The sequence below is a fragment of the Podarcis vaucheri genome (assembly GCF_965113315.1).
Source record: "Podarcis vaucheri genome assembly, chromosome: 6".
In the NCBI taxonomy this organism is placed as follows: domain Eukaryota; kingdom Metazoa; phylum Chordata; class Lepidosauria; order Squamata; family Lacertidae; genus Podarcis; species Podarcis vaucheri.
The window spans coordinates 29,785,926-29,809,732 of NC_138764.1; the positions used below are offsets into that span (position 1 = coordinate 29,785,926).

The window sequence follows — 23,807 nt, forward strand, 5'->3', positions numbered from 1 at the left end:
ATTTTTTTAAAAGGAAAAAAAAAAGAGCATTGAGTATTATCGCTGTTAGGCAAGAGCAGAAGTTGTCCACTTCGGTCTCGAAGCTAAACGCTCTGCCTACGCCTTGTTTCCTAAAAACACATTCCCGATTTCCTTCCAACACTCTCTACCCGCGCTGGAGAGTTCGCTAAAAAAAAAAACGCGGAGGAGGAGGAGGGAGCCGTGGGTCTCTCTCTTAAAATAATCCCTCTTTGTTCACCCGCAGACAAGGCACTCTCGCGGCCCCGTGTCCTTCCGCACGCAGCTAGAAGCGGGCGGGTGGGTTGGTTGGCTGCCTGGCTGCCTCTTGCTCTCGCGCTCCCTCGCCCCGCCCCTCGCCGAAGGGGCCGCGGTGATTCGGCACGAGGCCGGAGCCGGCGCGTGGGCGGGGCCGTTGTTGCCGTTGGAAAGCGGCTCCTTTTGTGTTTTCCCCCACAATGCACTAGCGCCTCCTCCTCCTCCGCGGGAAAGCAAAATGGCGAAGGGCTGCGGTGGAGGCGAAGGGCTGCCTGTGAGGCTGCCTTGAGCTTCGTCCTCGTCCAGGCCACCCCCCCTCTCCCCGGTCCAACGGCCCTATAGAGCCCCCCCTCCACCCCCGTGAGGCGGTTGGTTCGCGAGGAGCCCGGCCGGCGGGAGGCTTCTCTCGGGAGGAGCGCGTTGAGCTCACTTGATTTCCCTGTATGAAGCGGGTGGCCCCACCGGAGAGACCGAATGAGGTGGGTGAAGGGAGCGGGGAGGGGGAGGGGGGGTCCCGGGAAGGGGGAGGGAAGCCCCCCCCCCGGCTGGCGCAGGGAGCGGGAGAAAGAGCCCGGCTCCGGCTCCCCTCCGCGCCCTCAGTTTCCTCCGCTGGCTGGATTTCCTTTCTCTGTTCTCCCCAAATCCGGTTTTGTTGGGTGGAGGGAACCGACATCACGAAGGCCTCTCTCTCTCTCCCACCCCCCACCTTATTTTTAATTGTGCTTTGTTAAAAGAAGGCGGGGAGGGGGGTGTTTGGGTAATATTACTGGCGACAGAAAAGCTGCATTTGTGGCTTTGAAGAGGCTTCTGGTTGTATTCCCCCTCCCCACCTCCCAACCTGGAGACCAAAACAAAGGCGAGGGCCTCCCGGGTGGGGGTGGCACTTTGATCGCTCGTGGCGACCTCGACTCCCAGAGAACGGGGAAGTTTCCTGGCTTTGTTGATCCGTACCTATGAACGAGCCGCGGCCTTTTGTTGTTTTTTTGTTAATGATCGTCGCTCTTTGCCTGTGTAGATGTTTATGTGGTGTTTAGAAAGAGGGGGTCCGGTAATTTTAGACTCTGGATTTGCAAAAAACCAAAACCCAACAACCCCCAATAAAGATGGTATTGCATATTATTTCAAAGGGTGCTCGTTACTCTCCTCCTTCTCTTCATCTCGTGTTTATAGTTTTAACACATTCCTGGTATGTTAGAGCAAAAGAAGTTTTGCAGCCCTGAGATAGATAAATGGCCACACATACAGTGAGTCTTCTAAAGAGGTCCCGTGGAATATGTGTACTCTGTATCCGTGGGGCCTCTTTTAAAGGACTCACCCTGTGTGTGTGTGTGTATACACATACACACATGCTTCTGATCATGCACAGAATTCCATGCCTTAAATAATTAACTGTGACCATATAGGTTGATAGCTATATAGGTTGGTAGAGCATGAGACTTAATCTCAGGGTCATAGGCTCGATCCTCATGATGGGCAAAAGATTCCTGCATTGCAGGGGGTAGGACTAGATAATTCCTTGTGGTCCCTTCCTACTTGTGATTAATTGCAATTTCTGTCCAGCTGCTGTTTGCTTAGTGGTCTTAGTTGATGTCCTTCCGCTGTCACTTAACCGCTATTGCAATGTATTTTATGGTGTGTTTTTTTCTTTGATGTGGATAGCACAGATTACATTATTCTGGTGTTCAAATGTTACTGTGCCACTCATCTCAGTGTTTTGGTTGTTTGTTCCTTATGTGAAAAGCAGATTCAGTTCATGAATTAAATTGAGGGTGTCCTCTTTTCTTTGGGGGAAAATCAGTTTCACAAGCTTTTAACTCATTTCTGGGATGCTAAATTCTCCACTATGACTGCCAGCCTCTCTTTAGAATTCCTGAACTCCAGGTGCTCTGTGGCAGTATGGTGGAATTGGAGCAGCAGTATGTAAGAAAACTATCTTGAGAAAATCCAGATAAGTGGGGCATGGCAACCCTCCTGGTTAACAAAGGTAATAGGTGTGTATATATCCCACCCTTTCTCTGAGGAGCTCAAGGCAGCATACATAGGTCTCTCCACACCCTTTTATCCTTGCAGTAACCCTGAAGGTGGTTAGGCTGAGTACAGTGCGATTGCATCTTGCACAGTGGGTACATTTTGGGGATGGTACACATACACAAAAATACATATACTCGAACAACCCCCTTGGAACTGCTTCCATGCAAGCAAGCAATCTTACCTTCTGGAGGTGATGCACCAAATGGGTCTTACTCCAACAAGCAAGGCAGAGAGCTTTTAAGTTGTCAGTCTTGCTTACCAGACTCTAGGAGGCTCTCAGAAGATCTTGTGAGAGGCACCCATAGCCTGGTAAGCAAGACTAAGAGTTTAAAAGCTTTCCACCCTAGGAAAACCCTGTGCAAGAAGAGCTTTTAAGCTCTTCAGCATCCATGCATTTAAATTGTGTAATTTTAGCCAGCTGGCTTTCAACTGCATAAAGCTGAAATTGCATGTGTTAAATGTGTGTAAGTTGCAGGTTACCTGTACAGGCAGTCATTGTGACACCCAAAAACCAAGCCTCCACTATACTATACAATGAAAAATATCAGTTATTATTTGGTGAAGAAAAAGGGAGAGCCAGTATTGTGAAAGAGCAACATATCTCAACCTTGGGTCCCCAGATGTTGGACGACAACTCCCATCATCCCTAGCTAGCAGGACCAGTGGTCAGGGATGCTGGGAGTTGTAGTCCCAACAACATCTGGGGACCTAAGGTTGAGAAAGGCTGGTTAGAGGTTAAGAGTAGTAGGACTTTGGAGAGTTGGATTCAAGTGCTTCTTCAGCTGTGAAGATTACTGGGTTCCCATGGGCTAGCTCAGGGGTTGGCAAGGTTTACCTTCCCTGGGCCGGTTCACTCCAGCGGAGATCCCACCGTGGGCCGGATTGTACACGTGTGAGCGCGCACACGATTACTGCCACCGCAGAAGCAAGTCCCCGCACCGTGTTGCACTGGTTTAGCGCAGTGGGGGGAGGTCTTGCCGAGCAGGTGGCTCGATTCGAGGGCATGGGCCAATTAAACAACTCATGTGGACCGCTTGTGGCCCATGGGCCTTACGTTTCCTACCCCTGGGCTAGCTAGTCACTTAGTCTTCGCCTAATTTCTTCACAAGATTGTTGAGAAGAAGAGTTTGGAGTTGATATCCTGCTTTCTCACTACCCTAAGGAGTCTCCAAGCAGCTAACAATCTCCTTACCCATCCTCCCCCACAACAAACACTCTGTGAGATGAGTGGGGCTGAGAGACTTCAGAGAAATGTGACTAGCCCAAGGTCACCCAGCAGCTGCATGTGGAGGAGTGGGGAATCGAACCAGCCATGTAGGGTGCCTTGAGCTCCTTGCAAGAAATATAGTATATAATTAATTGATTAAAAATATATTCCAGGTAGGTGTTATTTATCTACTGGAATATTTTGGTAATTAATCTAACGATTTAACAAGAGGTTGCGGGGACTGCAGTCTTACTGAGGGCACATTAGCATGGGACTGGCTATTGGGGAAGCATATTTTTTCTGATATATTAATTGGTATAGTCAAGATAAGTGCACCCCTGCATTGTCTACAACAAATGAAAGAATTTGTGGATTCAGTGATAGTAATAAAATCAACACATGGAAGCTTGGTTGCTTGTGAAGCCCACAAACCAGGGGGAGCATAGCAGCCTCAGACTTCTGTGTAAAAAAGTAAGGTAGTCACTTCCTACAAAGTTCATTGCACAGCACACAGTTCCTTACCTGCTCTGTTTAGTTGTTTATTTACACACTTATTATATCACTTTAACTACAGTAACCTCTAAGTAGTTTGCACCCACACTGTCCTTGTTGTCCACCGTAAGGGTTCTAGCTGGAGGTCTTCCTAGCTAGAATACACACAATTGCTAGAACTGCCTGGGACTGAACATGTTATCTTACATGCAAAAACATGAAATGTAATACAGGCAAACCACCTTTTTGTGCACATTCAAAGAATCTGGGCCGCTTTCAGACCCGGAAGAGGGCAAAATGGGGGCACAGCAGGCTTATGCTCACTGTGGTGAGTGTAGTGGTGGTATAGTGGTTAAGAGCGGTAGATTTGTAATCTGGGGAACCGGGTTCGTGTCTCCGCTCCTCCACATGCAGCTGCTGGGTGACCTTGGGCCAGTCACACTTCTTTGAAGTCTCTCAGCCCCACTTACCTCACAGAGGGTTGTGGGGGAGGAAGGGAAAGGAGAATGTTAGCTGCTTTGAGACTCCTTCAGGTAGTGATAAAGCGGGATATCAAATCCAAACTCCTCCTCCTCTTCTTCCAAGAAGCACATATGAATGCATCTCAGTTTTCAGTCCAAACTTTGGAAAAGGAAAAAAAAGAAAAGCTATACTCTGTTATCTGTGTGTTTTCTTTATTTTAACTTGACGACTAATGGACAAGTTGTCCCAATCCTCAAAATCCCTTGTGCTTCTTATTGAAACAAGAGAGGGTCTCCAGCTCTTATCTAAGCCTTACCTCTTCATTGAGGCATTGACTTCCTTCTGCAGAGCAGAAGGATTGGTGATTGCCATGTTCCATTCCTCATTACCTCACAGCTGCTTCCTGGCTTCTGTTCACATTCCCTGGAGCATGTGAAGTGGTCATTGGTGGCCAGTTAACATCTCATCTACCTTCAGTAGCCAGCAACCATTTGCATGGCAGACAAGTTGAGTCCCCATCACTTACTTCTATATCATACAGCATGTAGAGCGGCTTCATTGCTGGGTCCTCATTATTAAGCAGTTGAAATGGGACTCTGGAAGCAGGGCTGTGGCATCCTGTAGGTCTACTTGGAGTCCAATAGAGTCAGTTGCAGCAAGCCCTTCTCAGAGCAGCGGCAACTCGGAATTTTAACCTTTTCCAGCTTACCAACTTGCTCGAGCAGAAGAATACGTGCGGGAGCAAGCTCAACTTGCTTTGTGCAGTGGCGCTTCATCATCTTGTGTGCACAGTGTGCACATGTGTAAGTCTCAGTCTGCTGCATCTGTGTGTCGTGTTTTCTGATAGTTGTGGTGTGCAGAAAGGGGAAATACCACCTTCTGGATTACCAGCATCTGTTGGTGGCAGTGTAGGAGGAAATGGGGGTGGGGTGGGGGGAGACCGCCTCTATTGCCATGATCTGCTCTAGACTTTGCCAGCTCTGTTTCTGCCCCCAGTTTAGTCTTGTCCAGCTACCTCTGCAGTATTTTACCATTTTGCCTCAGTGTTGCACTATTGCTCTCGTGTTTTGTTTGCTAGATAGCTAGAGCTAGATAGCAGTGCCACTGATCAGCTGTGAACATCTACTCCTTATGCAGTTCTTCCAAGCTACCAACCTCATCCTGGTGCACTTCTAGTTCCATGTACATTTAGAAATCATATGTATTTAGAAACCAATGTAACCAGCTTTGTGTTTTTGTTTGGAGAAAGTTGGGTATATATATAATTTTTTTGTAATTCAGCCAATTATTTGAGGTCTAGATGAATGCAGATATATATCAACTGTGGGAGCAGAAGCCCACTTCCCTATGTGGATTTCCAATAGTTTCTCCTTCCATCACTAAGAAAGTAATTGCATATTAAAAGGAAAATATTATTCTCTCGTGTCATTGATGGTATGACGGAAGATTACCTTTTTTTACTACTGTTTTCATAAGCATAACACTTGACAATCACAAACACGTCATAATTTGCTTATCTTAAAAAATGATTATACAAGTATTAGTGGTATACAGTGGTACCCCGCAAGACGAACGCCTCGCAAGACGGAAAACCCGCTAGACGAAAGGGTTTTCCGTTTTGGAGGCGCTTTGCAAAACGAATTTCCCTATGGGCTTGCTTCGCAAGATGAAAGCCCATAGGGAAATCTCCGGGGACCTCTTTTAAATGCTAGCGGTGGGGAGCAAAGCCTTTCCCCCCCCTCCGGCCTTCAGAAGAGGTCCAGGAAGGCTGGCGGGGGCCGAAAGGCTTTGCTCCCCACCGCCAGCATTTTAAAAGCAGTCCGGGATAGCTTCCCGCTATCCCGGACGGCTTTTGAAGGCAGGAGAGGTCCGCGAAGCCTGGGCGCGCTGATCTCAGCGCGCGCAGGCTTCGGCATGCCGGCAACTCTCCGCAAACAGCGGCAGCGCTGCCGCTGCTCGCGGAGAGGTCCTCGAAGCCTTGGCCGGACAGCTTTTGAAGGCAGGCGGGGGGGGGGACAAAGACTTTCGCCCCCCGCCAGCCTTCAGAAGAGGTCCAGGACCTCTTCTGAAGGCTGGCGGGGGGCAAAAGTCTTTGTCCCCCCTGCCTGCCTTCCCAGGGGCTTTTAAATCGCCCCGGACAGCGGAGAAGCCCTCCGCTGTCCCGGGGTTTTTTAAAATGCTGGGGTGGGTGGGAAGAAAAGCCCTTGTCCCCCCCCCCCCAGCCTTCAGAAGAGGTCGGGGGACAGACTGTCCCCGGACCTGGTCTGAAGTCGGTTTCCCTAGGAACGCATTAATTGATTTTCAGTGCATTCCTATGGGAAACCGTGCATCGCAAGACGAAAAACTCGCAAGAAGAAAAAACTTGCGGAACGAATTAATTTCGTCTTGCGAGGCACCACTGTATTGACTTTTCTTAATGATGGCATTGCCTTTTTAAATCATTGGGGTATATTTGGGTATTGGCAACCAAATACAAGTTTGTAGTATTAGCATAAATTTAGAATTGCAGTTTGAATATCCTAAGTAGCCATGACCAGTGGATTGTCACTTGGTAAAAAAGTAAAATGGGCCTTCTTGGTGATAGCACCCACTCTCCAGAATGCTGTCTCCCAGGTAATTGGGATGGAAGCAGCAGTGATCTCTAAAACATATTCAGCAAACCTTTACTCAAAAGTAGACCCATTAATTTCATTGTTTGTTCTGAATAAAACTTAGCTGAATACCACCCTATATGTTTATCCAAGCTTTCCTGGGCTCTTGATTTTTTTCTTTTTTAAAGGGATTTTATTTGTGATACATATTTTGCTTTTTTATCTAGTTTTTAGGTATTTTTAAATTGAATTTTGTATTTTTATGTGGACTGCTTAAGATGCTGTGGAGCAAGCCCCATTGAACACAGTGGGGCTTCGTACAGTCATACCTCTGGATAAATATGCTTCAGGATAAGTATTTTCGGGTTGCGCTCCACGGCGACCCGGAAGTAACAGGGTGCGTTACTTCCGGGTTTTGCCGCATGCGCAGACGGTCAAAATGACGTCATGAGCGGAAGCAGTGAAACGCGATGCACAGTCACGTCTTACGTTCTATTCAGGATGCGAACAGGGCTCCAGAACAGATCCCGTTCGCATCCTGAGGTACCACTGTAGTGAACATGAGTAGGATTATAATAATGCTAATTTTATTATTTGTAGCATACCCATCTGACTGGGTTGCCCCAGGCAGTATGGGTGGCTTCCAGCATATATAAGAACATAATAGAACATTATGTTCTCTTTTAACACAATTCTGTACTTGTCAAGATTGTTGTTGTGTTGTGTACAGCTGGTTTTGGGGGCTCTTCTATCAGTAGACATTTTCAATGGATGAGTTCCATCCCTCTATCCCAGTGTTCCCCAGTGGGTACAGGGAAGATGAGGCTAGCCTAATTCACTTGTTAAAATTTGGTATATAAATTATTGAGTGCAGGGGAACACTCTTTCATTAATACCACATTCTCCTTTTCACTGTGTGCGGAAAGTTGGAATTCAAGATTTACCTGGCACTGCATCCACCCCAAGATTTAGAAGCCAAGAGCAGTGTTTGCTCTATTTCCTTACAACTTTTTCTAAGTACCTTGGTTATGGTTTTGTGTTCTGATGTGTTATGCAAATACTCATTGAACAAGTACAACATCGCACTTGCAGAGTGAAAGGAAGCATTTTGCATTTGTTGCTATACTCTAAATAGAAAATTAAAAATGACATTGATTTTTATTATTACAATTGGCACCAAATGACCATTTTACTCGTTAGTTGTGCAAGTAATTCAGATGACATCCTAAAATATAGGCTTAGCATGTGCAAGTTTCACTGCTTACGGATCAGTACTACTTGAGTATTTGGAAAGTACTGCAAAGAGACAGGTTGTAAAGGAAATTTCAGAGGATTATATTGGCAGTAGAAATGGCAGAACTTTGATGTTTACAACTCAATCTTTACATCCAGGAATATGACCTATTTCCCCAGCCCTGTATTTTGATATTGCACTAGCTACAATTCCCTAGGAGAAAGGCTAACTTCACCTTTCATATTCACATCTCAGATTTTTCTTCAGATAAGTTCTGCTTTCAGTCCCACTCCTATTTTGAGTACTCTCTTTTTTCAGTATATTAACTTAATTAGATTGTATTTATTTGCATTTTAGTGCCACATGGCTTGTAGTTTTCTGATGGCTTTTAACTGGAGGGTTGCAAGGTGCAAAGAGGGCTTTATATTTTACTACAAGAAGAAGAGCAAGTGACAAATTATTCATATTAATTCTTCATTTGTTTTTGTTCTTATTTTAGAGACTCTACGGGGGTGGGTAATTCAGTGGTCCACAAGCGGTCTCCTTTACGCCGAAACCAAAAACCACCAACGCCCTTGACCAAACTGTCCTCGCGGGATGGACAGAAAACCAAAAAGCCAGTGTGCAAATTTGAAGAAGGTCAAGATGTCCTAGCTAGATGGTCAGATGGCTTGTTTTATCTTGGAACTATCAAAAAGGTAATTTGTGTCCAGCGGCCTTGTAAAATTATCGTACTTCTGAGGCTGTGCCACCTAAACACTAACATTTATTCTCCTTTTCAGATAAACAAACTTAAGCAGAGCTGCTTCATTATATTTGAAGACAGTTCCAAATCCTGGGTTCTCTGGAAGGACATACAAACAGGCAAGAACCTTACTTTATTTTTATTGACACTTTGAAATTTCAGACCTCATCTATTTCCAGTCTTGTCCCAGTGAGAGACCCCATGGGAGGGAACAGAATAAAGTTGAAGGCTTGGTCAGGGAGTTTGTGTTAATAGACACTTTAGGTCCCTTTTTGACAACTCTGCATTGATCTTGGATGGGCAACATTTATCAGCATTGGCCTTAAAGCAGGCATAGACAAACGCCAGCCCTTCAGATGTTTGGGACTACAGTTCCCATCACCCCTGACCACTGGTCCTGTTAGCTAGGGGTAATGGGAATTGTAGTCCCAAACACCTGGAGGGCCGGAATTTGCCTATGCCTGCCTTAAAGTCTTATCTCCTTCGATTTCTTATGTCTGTGCTGGAAGAAAGACCTGGCTGAGCCATCTGTATGGCAATGTCCTGTTTGAGGAACTGCCCCAGGGAAGTGCATCTGTTGCTGTTTAGATGTAAACAGCTGGTCCCCAAAACATGATTAGTTATTGCAGTCATTTTTACACTGGTCATCATCCTGAGCTTTTATAGGAAAGAGGTGAAGAGGGTGATATAAAAATGAATTTAATAATAACATGTAGTTTTATTCCGCGAGCTGGCTGGCGGTGTGCAGCTTCTCCCCCCCCCCCCAAAGATGCGGGCAGGAAACACCTCCCAGATTGCTCCCCACTTGCTGCAGCATTGAGGGAAGCCGCACTTCCGCCCTCCTTCTCTCCCCCCCCCATGCCACTATCGGTGTATTGGACAACCCCAGTTTTTTGATGCACTTTTTGAGTCAAAAAACCTTGTCCAATACATGGAAAAATACAGTAATATAACTGGTATCCATTTAGTGTATGTATTTTATTTATTTAATGTAAACCATACCATTTTATCTTTTTAGGAGCTACTGAAAGTGGGGAAATGGTCTGTACAATATGCCAGGAAGAATATTCAGAAGCACCCAATGAAATGGTTATTTGTGATAAGTGTGGTCAAGGTAAAGTGAACTTCTTAATGTGCGGAACTTTTTTAAAATTCAGGATCATATTACACAGTGTCACTCAGCTGATGGCAAGGGTTCCATCAGCAAAAGATGAAGGGGATTTTATCTATTTATGTATCTTGTTTATTTATTTAGCCAATTCACTATTTCCTCTACAGCCTTTCATATGCTCTTGAAGCTAATCCACAGGTTCCCTTAATATTCTGGAGCAGATTGCTGGAGGCAGGGGTTTGCAGAAAATTGCTCCCCTGTTTTGCTGATGGAAGCCTTACCATCAGCTGAGTGACACAGTTAAGTTAGTGTTGTGTCCGCTGAAAGTACATGGGGTGAGATGGAGTGTTGTGCCAGCAGACCTGACAGGTCTTCCTCGTCCTTCTCTTCCCTTCTCCAGCTGGAGGGTCCTAGCCCTTCAGAGCAGATTTGGATGGCAGAGGTGTGTGTGTGTGTGTGTGGTGTGTGTAGGAGAGGAATTGGAAGTTCACTTGTAGGTCTGTTACATAAGCAGGCTGGCACTGTTATATGTCGTCCTATTGATACGGTTGTGTACATATGGGATATGTATTGTACCTCTTGACATAAAATACATTTGAATTATAATGTAAATCAGAAGATGGATTGGGTTTTCTTTATTGCCATAAAGGTTAAGATGGCAAGGGTGTTTAGTATATATATATTTTTAAATTCAGGTTATCACCAGCTGTGTCACACACCAAATATTGATTCCAGCGTGATAGATTCAGATGATAAATGGCTTTGCCGGCAGTGTGTCTTTGCAACAACAACAAAGGTAAGTTATCCACTTAGTGAAGTGACTACAGTTTAAATTTGAACTTGATTTTGTATAGTAGTGGTCGCTGCTTCAATCTGTTTTATTCCAGAGAGGTGGCGCACTTAAGAAAGGACCAAATGCCAAAGCACTGCAAGTCATGAAGCAGACATTGCCTTACAATGTATCCGACCTTGAATGGGATGCAGGCCATAAAACAAATGCCCAACAGTGTTATTGCTACTGTGGAGGTCCTGGAGAGTAAGCATGTTGAAACTCTTATGAAAAGATTTTCTCTCAGATTTATTGCTGTATATTCTGTTAAATGCCAGTAATCTATATGAGAGCTGAATGCTGTGTTCTGTTCCAGAAATATTACGTATATATTTATAAGGCAATTTTACTACAGTAATGGCCTTCATTACTAGGCTTTCGTTACACTTTCTGTTCAGTTTTAAAGTCTGCATTCATAAAAATAGGATTGTTAAGCTCACGTTTCTACACGTTTAACTTGGGAGCAAGCTTCATTAAACACATTGGGTTGTATTCAACTAAGTCCTACTTGGAGTAGAGCAGACCCACAGAAATTAATGACCCCAGGGTTATGTTCATTACCTTAAGTGAGTCTACTCTGAATAGGACTAGCATTGAATAGCACCCAGTGGGAGTTACTTTCAAGTAAACATGCATAATATTAAGCCACACATTTTCAGTTGGAGTAAAATTATGATAAAATTTCCTTCAGCTTTTTGCCCGCTAAGTGTCACTTTTCCATTTACTGAAATAGAATGGATTTCATCCAGATCTGCCATGCGCTTCCACTCATCACCTTTCTTCCCACCCACAGCCTCCTACAGGCCCTCAAAATCTCCTGCGGGAGGTTGGGGGATTCTCCAGAGCCAGTTTTTTGGGGGAAGGGCTGCAGTGAGAATGAGAGAAAGGTGAAATCATGTCCCATGAGCAGAAGTCTGTTTGCCCAAATTTGGATTCTGCCCCATGCATTTGCACTTCAGTAGGGAACACGTAACACATTCCAATTCAATTCTTTCCTTTCTTCCTTCTGTTAACGAAGCTGGTATTTAAAGATGCTACAGTGCTGCAAATGCAAACAGTGGTTTCATGAGGCTTGTGTGCAGTGCCTCCAAAAGCCAATGCTGTTTGGTGACAGGTAAGGTGTATTTTCTTGATCCTACTTGTGTTTGTCAGGGTTTTATTCTGGGGGGCAGGCCAGGGGGAGACACAAGGAAAGAAGGCATTTATACCTATAGCATCATAATACTATTATTTTCTGCACACTTGCAGTTATGACATGTGGAGATGTTCTTATTGCTGTTCTTTATTAGGATTGTATTAGTTCTATATTTTTATTTTTAATTTGTTACAGAAAGACAGACTATATACCTAGCTATGTATTTAGTTAGCCTGTATAAATAACGTTACCTAGATAAAGATTCAGTTATCTTAACAATTATATTTATAATAACCGCTCGTTATGCAAAAATTCAGTTATCCAAACATAAAGAATTATGTCCAAACCTCACTATAAACTCCACAGATTCAGATATCCAAACAACCTTTTCTGTGCTTTGTTGGTTGACTGCAGCCGTTTGTGGGCAGAAACTATGGAGGGAGTGGGGAATGAGACAAATGAGAGAGCAGGAAAGATCGGACAAATCAGTTTTTCCTTTGTCTCTCTTTTGCTGGTTGGCTGCAGGCATTTTGGGAAGAAACCATAGAGGGTAGGTGAAGAGGTCAGACAAATCCAGATTAGAAATGTTCCCATAAGAAACAATATGGACTTGTTTTGTGAACGCTCACTTAACGAACAATTTTCAGGGAATGCATTGTGTTTGGTAACCGGGACTTGCATGTATATAAAACAAAGGAAGCATTTTAAGTTCACAAATCCAGATAACTTTATTAATTCTTGGATATGCTACTAAGTAGTATGTATTGGCTCCTTTGGGCTTTGAAGTCATAGACATCGTGAATATGTTGCTACAAGTAAGTACCTTCTCAGCAATTACTTTTTTGGTTATTTTTATTTTTAGGTTTTATACATTCATTTGTTCAGTTTGTAGTTCTGGACCAGAATACCTCAAACGTTTACCCTTGCAATGGTAAGTACAATGTTGCACTGGAGGAAATCATTCAGTAACCTAATAATTCAGGAAGTTGTTTTTAGTTGGTTCTCGTAACGTGCCTTTCGCTAATGTTTCTGGGGCAAAGGCCCCATTGACTCATGATCAGGCTTCTAGGGGTCAGATGTCAAAGTTGGCATGACCAAGGAAGGTGCAATCAGTTTTAAAGGTTTTTCTAAGGGACATATTTGGGGATTTTGTAAGGTCACAAAAACGTTTTGGCAGCACAGAATTGCAGTAGGGGGCACATGAGAGTGGTCAGTTAAAATACTTTTTTAAAAAACGGCTTAAGGGAGGTGATGTTGAAGGATGACAAAAAAACTGGGTATCACAGCAGGGCACAGATTAGCCACCCTTGCTGTAAACAAAGCACAAATAGTCCTCTAGTAAGTTTGTGAACAATTACTGTTATTAGTATATTCTTCCTCTCTGGCTTCATATTGAGAAACAGAAATAAAATGTCTAGTAAGTGGTCATTCTTAACATATAATAAAAAGGTAAGGCTGTTGTCAGTTTTCTTGGTCAGCAACAGGTAGTGCTGTGAAATATGGCATGACAGCAGACTTCTGCAAGCTGCTAGGCCATCATATCAATGTTGGAGGGTGAGAAGGGATGTGGTGGAGAGAGGGGAAGGCTCTCCGGCTGTAGTCCTGTTCTTCTGTTGCCCTCACTTCCTACCTCTTCTGCTGAATCTGAAACAGTGTCATTGGTGTGAAGCAGGCAGTATGAGCAGGGGAGGGGAGAGCAGGGAATGGAGAAGGGAGGTTGTCAAGGGAGCGGGAGGTGGGCCTGGCTGGCAGGCAAAGCAAGCTGGGGCACGGCCCCAGTAGTTTATAAAGTTGTAAAGTTCCTTAATGTAGCACAATAAGCTGACTGATTTATGAAGAGCCACATCACTACTGTAGCCAGGTGGGGTTCATACCTATGAAATTTTTTAATTTCCTAATTGTTTTTATTAAAACCTTTGGAATTCTAGGGTAGATATAGCACACCTATGCCTTTACAACCTAAGTGTTATTCACAAAAAGAAATACTTTGATTCGGAGCTTGAACTCATGACATACATTAATGAAAACTGGGATCGACTCCACCCTGGTGAGGTAAGTTGTTGAAATGCTATTGGTCATCAGGTCAGACTGCTGTGATCAGTAGACTTTTAAAAAATGGGCTACTCCATTTACAGAATATATCAAGTGTATAAAACTCCTGTTCTAATGATTTTCAGAAGATTACGTTAGGGTTGTAAGCGAGGGACTTTAACATGCACACCAGTAGCTACAAAAGGCTGTCATTTAGCACATTAAGCCATAGTTTAAAACAAACAATGGTTTAATGTAAATGAGCACTATGTTGGTGCAGACTGCCTGAGAGTTCCTGCCGTGCTCCTCCATTGTGGTTGCTGCACCACAGACAAAGCAAACCAGAGTGTGTGATTTGTTTCTCTTCAACAAATCAAGAATGGTGACCAAGGATTGTCCTTGGCTTACCACTCATTGTTTGTCTGGAAAGAAACAAGTGTGTTTAGACAACATTACAAGCCAAACACTGCAGGAACTTCGCTGCTCATTCATAGTAAGCCACAGTTTTAAACAGTTGGTTTAAACTGGTTGTGGTTTCATATAAGATGTGATCTAGGCCAGTAAGAAGCTCTTAGTGCAACTTGTGGACTGCATTGTGGCCTAATTCCACCCCCACCTTTCCCTCTTCTGTAATTTACCAGTTGATCAAGCATTGTTGCCCAATGTGTTTTCCCATCATTGCACCACATTGCTGGCTGCTCTTGATGTATTGTGTAATGTTGATTTTTTGCATTGTGGTTCTAGTTTTGTTTTTAATGTTACATTTCTGTTAGCTGTCCTGAGCTCTCATGAAAGGAAGGGTGGGGTATAAGGGGGAGGGGGAGGTTTATGAACGTGATCAAGTCATGGAAAAAGTTGTAATACCGGTTACAGAAAAGAGTGAAGAGAATTCAAGAAAGTCAGTGCATGAGTTGGTGGCAGCCCCATAGAATCATAGGGGTTTGGTTTTTTTTGCAGTACAGCCTGATTTACTTTATGCACAAAATTGAATGGAAACCATGACAGTGGCCTGTAACATAGTTGTACAAGATGACAGAGATCCCACGGCACTATTAGAAAAAACCCCAAACCCCTTTATTGCATTTATTTGTGTAAAAAGTGTGCCAAACAAATCTGGCATCATTTTCTGTGCACTTACCTCTAATAAAAATTATTAACTCTATTTGTAAAATGCTTGTTTTCCTGTCATTATAATGATAGTTGAAGTAAATTCAGTACCAAAAATTTTAACAGGCTGGTAGGTGATTACTTTTCTCTGATTGCACCTAATTTAGAAAGGATTGAGGATTTCAAAATTATTTTTAATAACAATGTTTTGAAGATTCATAAATGCACCATTAAAAAATGCTGAGATGAAATAATGCACTATGCGTACAATCTCAATGAGACTTCATTCTCCTCTCCTCCCTCTGTAGCCCATCACACTCCAATACAGTGGTGCCCCGCAAGACGAATGCCTCGCAAGACGGAAAACTTGCTAGACGAAAGAGTTTTCCGTTTTGGAGGTGCTTCGCAAAACAAATTTCCTATGGGCTTGCTTCGCAAGATGACAATGTCTTGCGAGTTCCTGCTGGTTTTTTTTCCTTTTCCCTTTTTTCTAAGCCGCTTATCAGCTGATCCGATCAGCAGATAAGCCGCTAAAAGCCGCTAATAGCCCTAATCCGCTAATCCTTCAATGGGCTTGCTTCGCAAGATGAAAAAACCGCTAGATGAAAAGAATCACAGAAGGGATTCTTTTCACCTTGCGAGGCACCACTGTATATCAAACAAAGCAGCTAAATAATGGAATTGTTAGTCAACAAAAGTTTATAGCTGATTTTAAAAAAGCTATCATATTCTAAATGTATTCCTTTCATAATCCTGTCATGTTCAGTTCCAGCATTTCATTAAAATGCAAGGAATTCTAAGTCTAGTTCTGTCAAAGCTATTCATTGTACCTGATACAGAAGTAGCCTGTTGGTAATATGTAAATAAAATAAAGCATGTTATTTTATTAACATTTATTGCTTTATTTTATTAATAAAACACTCCTAAACATGAATGCTATGCTTAGTTGTTTGAACAGATGTGGAAGTTAGGAATCCCCCCTACAATTTCCATACTATCTTGTTAGAATGTTGAAGTTATTCAGCATACTACTTTTTCAAATTTCATTGTGTTAATAGCCAAATGCAGTAGGTATTCTAGAATATTACTCTAGAATTCCTAATGCATGTAGGAATTCTAGAATACAAATACACTTTGTCTCTTTGAATGGGTGAAGGTAGTAATTGTGATTAGAAGTTTTACTGTAACTTTTAGTAGGTTAAATCACTTCTTAATACTTTACAGCTGGCAGACACACCAAAATCTGAAAGATATGAGCATGTTCTGGAGGCATTAAATGATTACAAGACTATGTAAGTTGATAGGGTTTTTATACACTTTTCTCTTCTTGATTTTGTCCTGAGCTTTCTTTGAATGATTTCCTAAAAACGTGTCCATGGTAGCAGCAGGAAGAGGCACTGCAAAATTGTTTAAAGTCAAACTTGTAGTTACTGAGATACAAGTTAGGTGTTTAGCTGTCCTTTCCCTGCATTTGAAGGGAATTAAAGAAGGGACATAATATTGGTACTAGTAAGTTAAATTGGGGTTTATGTGTATATTCACAGAAACACTTTTGTAGCTTCCTGTTCTTTGTTTAATGTTTAACAATTTAGGTTTATGTCTGGAAAGGAAATAAAGAAGAAAAAGCATTTGTTTGGTTTGAGAATTCGTGTTCCCCCTTGCCCACCAAATGCTGCTTTTAAGGCTGAGAAAGAGCCTGAGGGAACTTCACACGAGTTCAAAATTAAAGGCAGAAAGTCATCTAAACCTGTGCCTGATCAGAGGTAAATCATGATTTGTACTTTGTTGGAGTAAATAAATTATTTGGCAAATAACTGGTAAATGCATTTTCTGATACTTTAAGTATCCAGATATGCAAATATTTATTAATTCCAGATTAATTACCACGGATTTCAGTGGCAGTTTGCAGGAATTAGGTGTGGTGCCGGGGAGGTGGGGGTGTTTCTTTAGGATATCTTCAAATAGCACTGGTTAATATGTTACGCTTTCTCTTTGAAACTGAAGTTTTGCTTAATAGAATTAGTTTAGGCCTAGAATATTACTGTTGTGCATAAGCTAATACTGTAAAATGGTGCTTTCTAGTAATAATCCTTATATAATAAGCAAATTAAATCAATTGGTTGGGTTCATATCTGTTCAGAGAACAAAATGTCCCTCCTGAAGATGTCCTTCATGGAATCTGCAGTATTAGACAACAGTTGCCTAGTCTTAAATTTCTGTTTGTTGAGCAAAGTGACATGAGGCATAGCATGTTTAGTGATGGCAACCTGCCTATGAAACTCCTTCCCAAGTGAGATTCAGTCTTCCTCCACTCTAGAAGGTGAAAGACAATTTTATTTGTCCAGGCTTATTAATCATTGGGCAAATTATGGTGCCACTGCTGCTATTTTTCTGTTTTACTATGACTTTGTGGTTTTAATGATGATTTATTGATGTGTAATTTTATTCTTTCTCAGCCACTCTGAACTTCAGATTGGAAGAAGGGCAGGATATAAAAGTACCATATAAATAAAGCTTAAAGTCTGACCCAGATTGGGTACTACATCATATATTTCTAGAATGTTTCCCCATGTGAGTTATGGCCTTTATCGCATTGTGCTAGCCTAAAAGTATATCAGTATGATGAGGATGAAGGGCTCCAACAACATCCTCCTGGTCCCAACACTAAAATTCTTTCCCCATAGTTCACAACTAACAAGAACAGCAATCTCTGCATTTCTGCTGCTTACAAAGGGCAAGACCATGAAGAAAGGCTCTTCTTCCTTTGCTTGGATAAGTGGTAGCACTGCTAATGGGGATGCTTCTCTTTGGCAATAGCCATATTCATACATAAAGAAAGGACATAGTTTAAGACTACATGAACAAGTCTCTGTGCAGCCAAGCAAAGCCTCAGACTAATACACTCCCAGTTCTCCTATGTATAGGAGAACTGGCAGGATTTAGCTTATCTCTCAAAGAATCTTGGCGTAGTCTTACAAATCAGGGATCTTGGTTTAACTGTTTTTTGTTGTAGATAGAAAAGCCAGCTCCATAACTCGTCATTAGCAGTTGGCTTATTTAGCAGCTAACCATGTTTGTGTTAAAACAGAATCCCTAGTTTGTATGTAATGCTAAGCCAAGATGATTTTGAAAGGAAAACTAAACTCAGCAGAAGTCCTCATCCTGGCTGTACAAGAGGAAGAGCAGGGAGAGCCTGACTGTGCTTGAACCTATCCACAAGGCATTAGCCACAGTTCAGATTTGCATGTTAATGGGGCCAGTAGGTCTTTAAGTGCTCTATTCAAAGGCATGCATGCATTCCTGCAGTGGTTATCTTCTGGGTCCTATTAGTGTGTAACAAAAAGTCACAGCGTGAGTTTCTTATAGAGAAAGAACTATATAGGTTCAGTGAATATATATTCAGGGTAGTAATCATGTTTAATAAATGATAATGGTAAAAAAAATGAAATCCTATATAATACTCAAACATACGTTCTTTTGGGGTATCTTTTAAAAACAACTGTGGGCTTCCTTCTAGGGAAGTTACTAATGGTGTAGAACGAAAGGGGAAGAAAAAATCTGTAGGCCGTCCACCGGGCCCATATACCAGAAAAATGATCCAGAAGATGTCTGAGCCGTCTATTTTAGTAAGTGGCATTTTCATTTACTCGCTGATTACTTTATTGACTAAAAATGGCTAATATGTTAAACTGTATTTAAAAACAAAAATAAAAAGCTATATCTCCTTGAAAAGGCAAGTATTTGCACAGCCTGAAAAGTTCTGTTCTTTTTTTTTCTTCTTCCCCTTGGGAAAAGGAACCTGTTGTAGTGCAAGAATCTCCTCCTTTGGATTTACCTAGCACTACTGGGTGAGTAGGGGAAATGTCCTCTTAAATTTGTATTGTTCTTGCTTGGCTAATGTCTGATCAGATCAGATTTTAATATTTGATTACTTTTATCACATGGCAACATGAAATGGCTCAGGTCTGATGGAACTGCACATTCATCCAATACCTCAGATGTGGAATCCACAGGTGCTGCCAGTACAAAAGAAACTACCTCAAACAGTATTTCCAAGCATTACAGGTACACTGCCATTTGCTTTATGCCGTGTACGTGTGAGTGAAATGATGGATTGCAGCTGTTACTGGAAAGGTGACCCAACTATATGAAACACGTTAGCTCGGATTCTAAGATAACTTCTCTCTGGAATGTTGGCAAGTCCCAACCATGGGGGGCTGCTGGAGGAAGAGGAGGTAATTGCACAAAATAGGGTCCCAAGAAATTAGAAAGGTCACAGAAAAGTTTTCCATCTCTTCCTTTCAGCAGTCTCCTGTTCCACACCCACCATTTGTCATTTTGTTAAAATTCTTTCACCACTCTTCATTCTTATCAAGGTTTCAAGGTAGTATACAGTTGTAATGCAAATACAGCAATAGAACAACCAATGCAGCCAATCAAATTGACTTGAAACAGAATAGCAAACTACCTGATACTAGAAGAATTGCAATGGTTGCCACCAGGTAGACTGTTCTAGGGACTGTCTCAAAGTTTGGGGGTGTCGGCAGTGCAAGTCCCGTGTTGTTTTTTGAGTACGATATCTGATAAGGAAAGCACATGGAGGGGAAAAGATCTTAAAACACATACAGATTACTTTGTATTTGGGTCTCAAGTTGTGCAGAATATAGATATATATCCACACCTATACAGAAAACAAGAGAAAGTAGAAAAATACAAACCAGAAGAAGGAAAGGGGTATACAAAGGGTAGACTCCCATTGTTCAGATTTTTATTGGTAATTACCAGCATCTTGAATTTGGCCTGGAAGCAAACAACAATCAGTGATATGTGTAAATCGACGCTTTATTTTGTACAAACTGAAGCTTTCATCACTTTAAAGGATTGCCCCTTGGAGGGTAGTAATACAACAGCTGTATTGCTATAATCTGACTTGAAAATTACTAGGCCATGGATGCAAATTATATTATGAGGGTGGACCTCAACTATTGCTATTCTCCAAGGATTTCCACTGGTGCAACAGGACATTTCCCCACAATTCTACCCTGTCATAGGTTTGGGGGAACCCCTGGAACAGATTTTGGGGGCGCACAGGGGAAGAACATTATGTAAGGAGAAATAGTTGCTCTGAAGGAAAGTTCACTTAAACGCTATGTTGAATACAACTCTCAACCTTAAATTATTGTTTCTTATCTTCCGTAGTTTGTCTGAATCCAGGAAAAGGACACGAACAGGAAGAACTTGGCCAGCTGCAATCCCACACTTAAGGAGAAGAGGGCGCCTTCCACGTAAAGCACTCCAGATTCAGAATTCCGAAATTGTGAAAGATGACGAAGGCAAAGATGATTACCAGTATGATGAACTTAATACAGAAATACTTAATAACTTGGCAGATCAGGAGTTACAGCTTAATCATCTTAAAAACTCCATTACCAGTTACTTTGGTGCAGCAGGTAGGATAGCTTGTGGTGAAAAATACCGTGTTTTGGCACGTCGAGTGACACTCGATGGAAAAGTGCAGTATCTTGTGGAGTGGGAAGGAGCAACTGCCTCCTGACTGTAGTACTGAACATGTTTGCTGCACTGTTTATTTATAGGCACTGTTTATATAAATCAGGAGTGCAGAAGGAAACTTCCTTTGACATTTCTAAAAATAGAAACCAAGTTAGCCTTAACATTTCTTTCTTAACAGTACAAAACATTGTGCTGAAAATTCTACCATTTTTTAAATGAGGCTGGATTTTTTTAAGATAAGGATTTAGATTGTTTAGGGCGGGAATCTGGGATTTCATTTGCTTTTAAATGTGCACGACTTCAGAAGAGACTTGTCTAGAGAACATTCCATGTGGGTAGAGAATATTTTCTGTAGCTAGAACAAATTTTTAGTAAGATTTCGTAATCTTTTCTTACCCAAATGTTTGCAAAAGTGTATTTCTACTTTGACAACCCTAGATTTTCATAAGGTGCAGTGTATATAATTCCTACTGAGGACTGTAAAATATTGAAATCTTTCAAGCAAAGTGTAAAAAAAATATATTGAGCTTGTAAATTGCTCTGTGACTAGACTTCGTTGTCTTTTTAATATATTCTTTGCATGTGTGTATATATACACATACGTGTGCATGTGTATATATGTGTGTGATTGTGACCTATGCAATATAAATTATGGGATTGGGCAGCTTTTGACTATATATCCCATAATTCTTTTATCAGGAATAGTTGCAGTATTTACACAGCAGCATTTCTTCTCAGGCTTTAATGGGTGCTGTTGCTTGCCACATACTACAGAATATGTGTCAAATGAGTGTTGTGTGTTTTGGCAGTGAGTGCAGTCGTTAATGTCATATGCCTTCAGAAAATAATTCAGACTGCAATCCTCCACATAGAGGCCCAGTGATGAAAAGATTTGGTATACCTTTCAGGTTCACATGCTCCCTCCCTGTCTCTCCTGTGCAGATTGTCCTTCCTTTCAGCATTAAGATATGTTTCAGCACTACATCTACATAGTGCTAGAGATCCATGTATAGTTGCCTCAAACCAGAGTTTGCAAACTAGTTACAGCGAACAGTGGTTAGTGTTTATCTTGATGCAGGTGTAATGTACACCACTGGAAAGAGAAGGGATTAGCAGGAGGGAGTACTTTTGCTATATCTTAGCCAAGGTTAAGAAATATGGGAATAATTTCACCTATTGTGGACCAGATTGTTTTGAGGCTGCAATCCTGGGAGTAAGCCCTAGTGAGCTCCATGGGACATACTGCTAAGCAGACACGCTGAAGATTGTTGTGTAAATCGTCTTGATCTAAGCAGCCTGGCTGCACAGTATTGCAGCCTAAGTTAATGTTGTTGAAAGTTAGCTGTCTGACACAAATCTGAACTTGAAAATTTGAACATAAACTCTGGCTAGGAGAAAAAAGGATTTGTGACACATTGATTGTAAATTTTGTCTCCCAGTTAATTAAAAAGTCTGCAGGAATCACAATATTCCTTTTGTATGTAATGTTTTGTAGTCATGTTTGATAAACATAGTTGGAGCAAAGTGTTTAATTGCACAGGGTCAACAAACAGTATGTTGCCACTTGAAGTAACAATACTGCTTTTATTACAATATTACCTCTTCTGTTCTTATAAATATGAATCAAGTTTTAAATGGGTAACTTTATTTTACTTGTAAAATAACAAGTGTTTTTGTCGGGGCTAGATGTATTTTCTTTATTGGTTTTGAGTTGTTTTTTGTTTTGCCAAAGAGTGTAAACAACTACTTTTTCTGATGGTTTCTCATTTTACTGCCTAATGGTTTACTGTCAGACACGAGCTTGCCAACAAAACAAAAAATACGACTTTAAATAGTGAGAGGCTATATGGCTAAACCTAATTGTACTAAAATTGACTTAAAAACAAAATGCTGTTATGATTGTTAAGGGAAATAAATCTTTTGTGACCACCTTATATAGCCAAAGGAAGCATAGACAAAATATGTTGTTCTGTGCTTGTGGCTGGCCAGTAAACTTACAAGCTTTACAAAGGTGATAATTTAAGTATACTTTTCTTTGCCTTCACTAGAAACATGAATCTCTTTTCCCCTCACACAGTCTTGGCTATTAAGTTAAAGTTGCCTTGCCTATAGCTGCAATATTTTGATAAGACCCAGGTTACTTTTTGAATGTTGGTCTCTTGGGACAATGCAAATTGTAGTTGTGATGTTAACAACCAGATTTTCATTAATTTTCTTTTTCACAATCTTTGTAATTCACATCAAGCACCAGCAGTATTTGCAGTAGGGCTTCCATACAAAGACAGCAGTTGGAATTTATATGGGGAGAGAAATTGACAAACTATCAACGTATTTTTAGCTGTTTTTGTTCTCATTTTGTCACAGTGGTTGACATGTTTGTATTGCTGAAACTGTTCTCACGTTTTTAAAATCAACATTAAATGTGTGTATTTTTAAGAAGTTGTCCCTATTTTTGTTATACAGGTGTGAACTGTAGTTATATCTTAAAGCCTGATTTAAGTGTGTTTCCTTAAGTAAATTCAATGGGACTTTATAAACATGTTGTGGATTTAAGCAATGTGGATTTTAGCCCAGTCCCAAGGTTTCCTGCTCCATTCTTCAGTGCAGCTTTCTTCCAATTGATTTAGGCAACAGCACAATCCTAGGCATGTTCAGACAAGTGCAAATGCAAGAATACAACAGCTTGGCAATGCAGTCTCCTTTAACTCAGTGGGATTGATTTTGGCATAAATATGGGAATGAGGCTAATTATCTGAACATTGCTCCTCCCTTTCTAGTGCCTGAAAGAGCATTCTTGCATGTTGACTACTATATAACCTCCTTCAGCTTTTATAAACTGCAGGACATAAAATTTGGCAGTGTAGGTGACAAATGTGAGAAAACTATTTAGACCACTAAATAATAGCCCATTCTAAGCCACCGAGTCAGATAGGTGAATAATGATGATGATTGTTATTATTTAATCTTTAGATTGAGTAGTCCACAATTCACTATTGGTTTTAGCACCTGTATGCCATAGTTGAGACCACATTAATTTGATCCATTTCTGTTATTAGTTCAGAATCT

The 23,807-nt window shown here is 41.5% G+C and overlaps 1 protein-coding gene across 1 annotated transcript; it reads left to right on the forward strand.

Annotated features, from left to right (window-relative positions):
* Positions 1-429: 429 nt before the first annotated feature.
* On the forward strand, positions 430-23,180 carry MTF2 (metal response element binding transcription factor 2). Its single transcript, XM_082227885.1, has 15 exons — positions 430-734; positions 8,772-8,970; positions 9,055-9,136; positions 10,036-10,131; positions 10,824-10,924; positions 11,016-11,164; positions 11,976-12,071; positions 12,955-13,023; positions 14,021-14,144; positions 16,455-16,522; positions 16,823-16,993; positions 18,748-18,856; positions 19,026-19,078; positions 19,194-19,295; positions 20,430-23,180. The coding sequence occupies exons 1-15, from the start codon at positions 730-732 to the stop codon at positions 20,782-20,784; spliced, it is 1,779 nt and encodes a 592-aa protein (XP_082084011.1). The 5' UTR covers positions 430-729; the 3' UTR covers positions 20,785-23,180.
* Positions 23,181-23,807: the final 627 nt, after the last annotated feature.

Bases quoted from the DNA above. Each gene is read 5' to 3' on its own strand.
- MTF2 (XM_082227885.1), top strand. The intron at 11,165-11,975 runs GTAAGCATGTTG...CTGTTAACGAAG, and splicing joins TACTGTGGAGGTCCTGGAGA to CTGGTATTTAAAGATGCTAC. The intron at 16,994-18,747 runs GTAAATCATGAT...GCTTCCTTCTAG, and splicing joins AAACCTGTGCCTGATCAGAG to GGAAGTTACTAATGGTGTAG.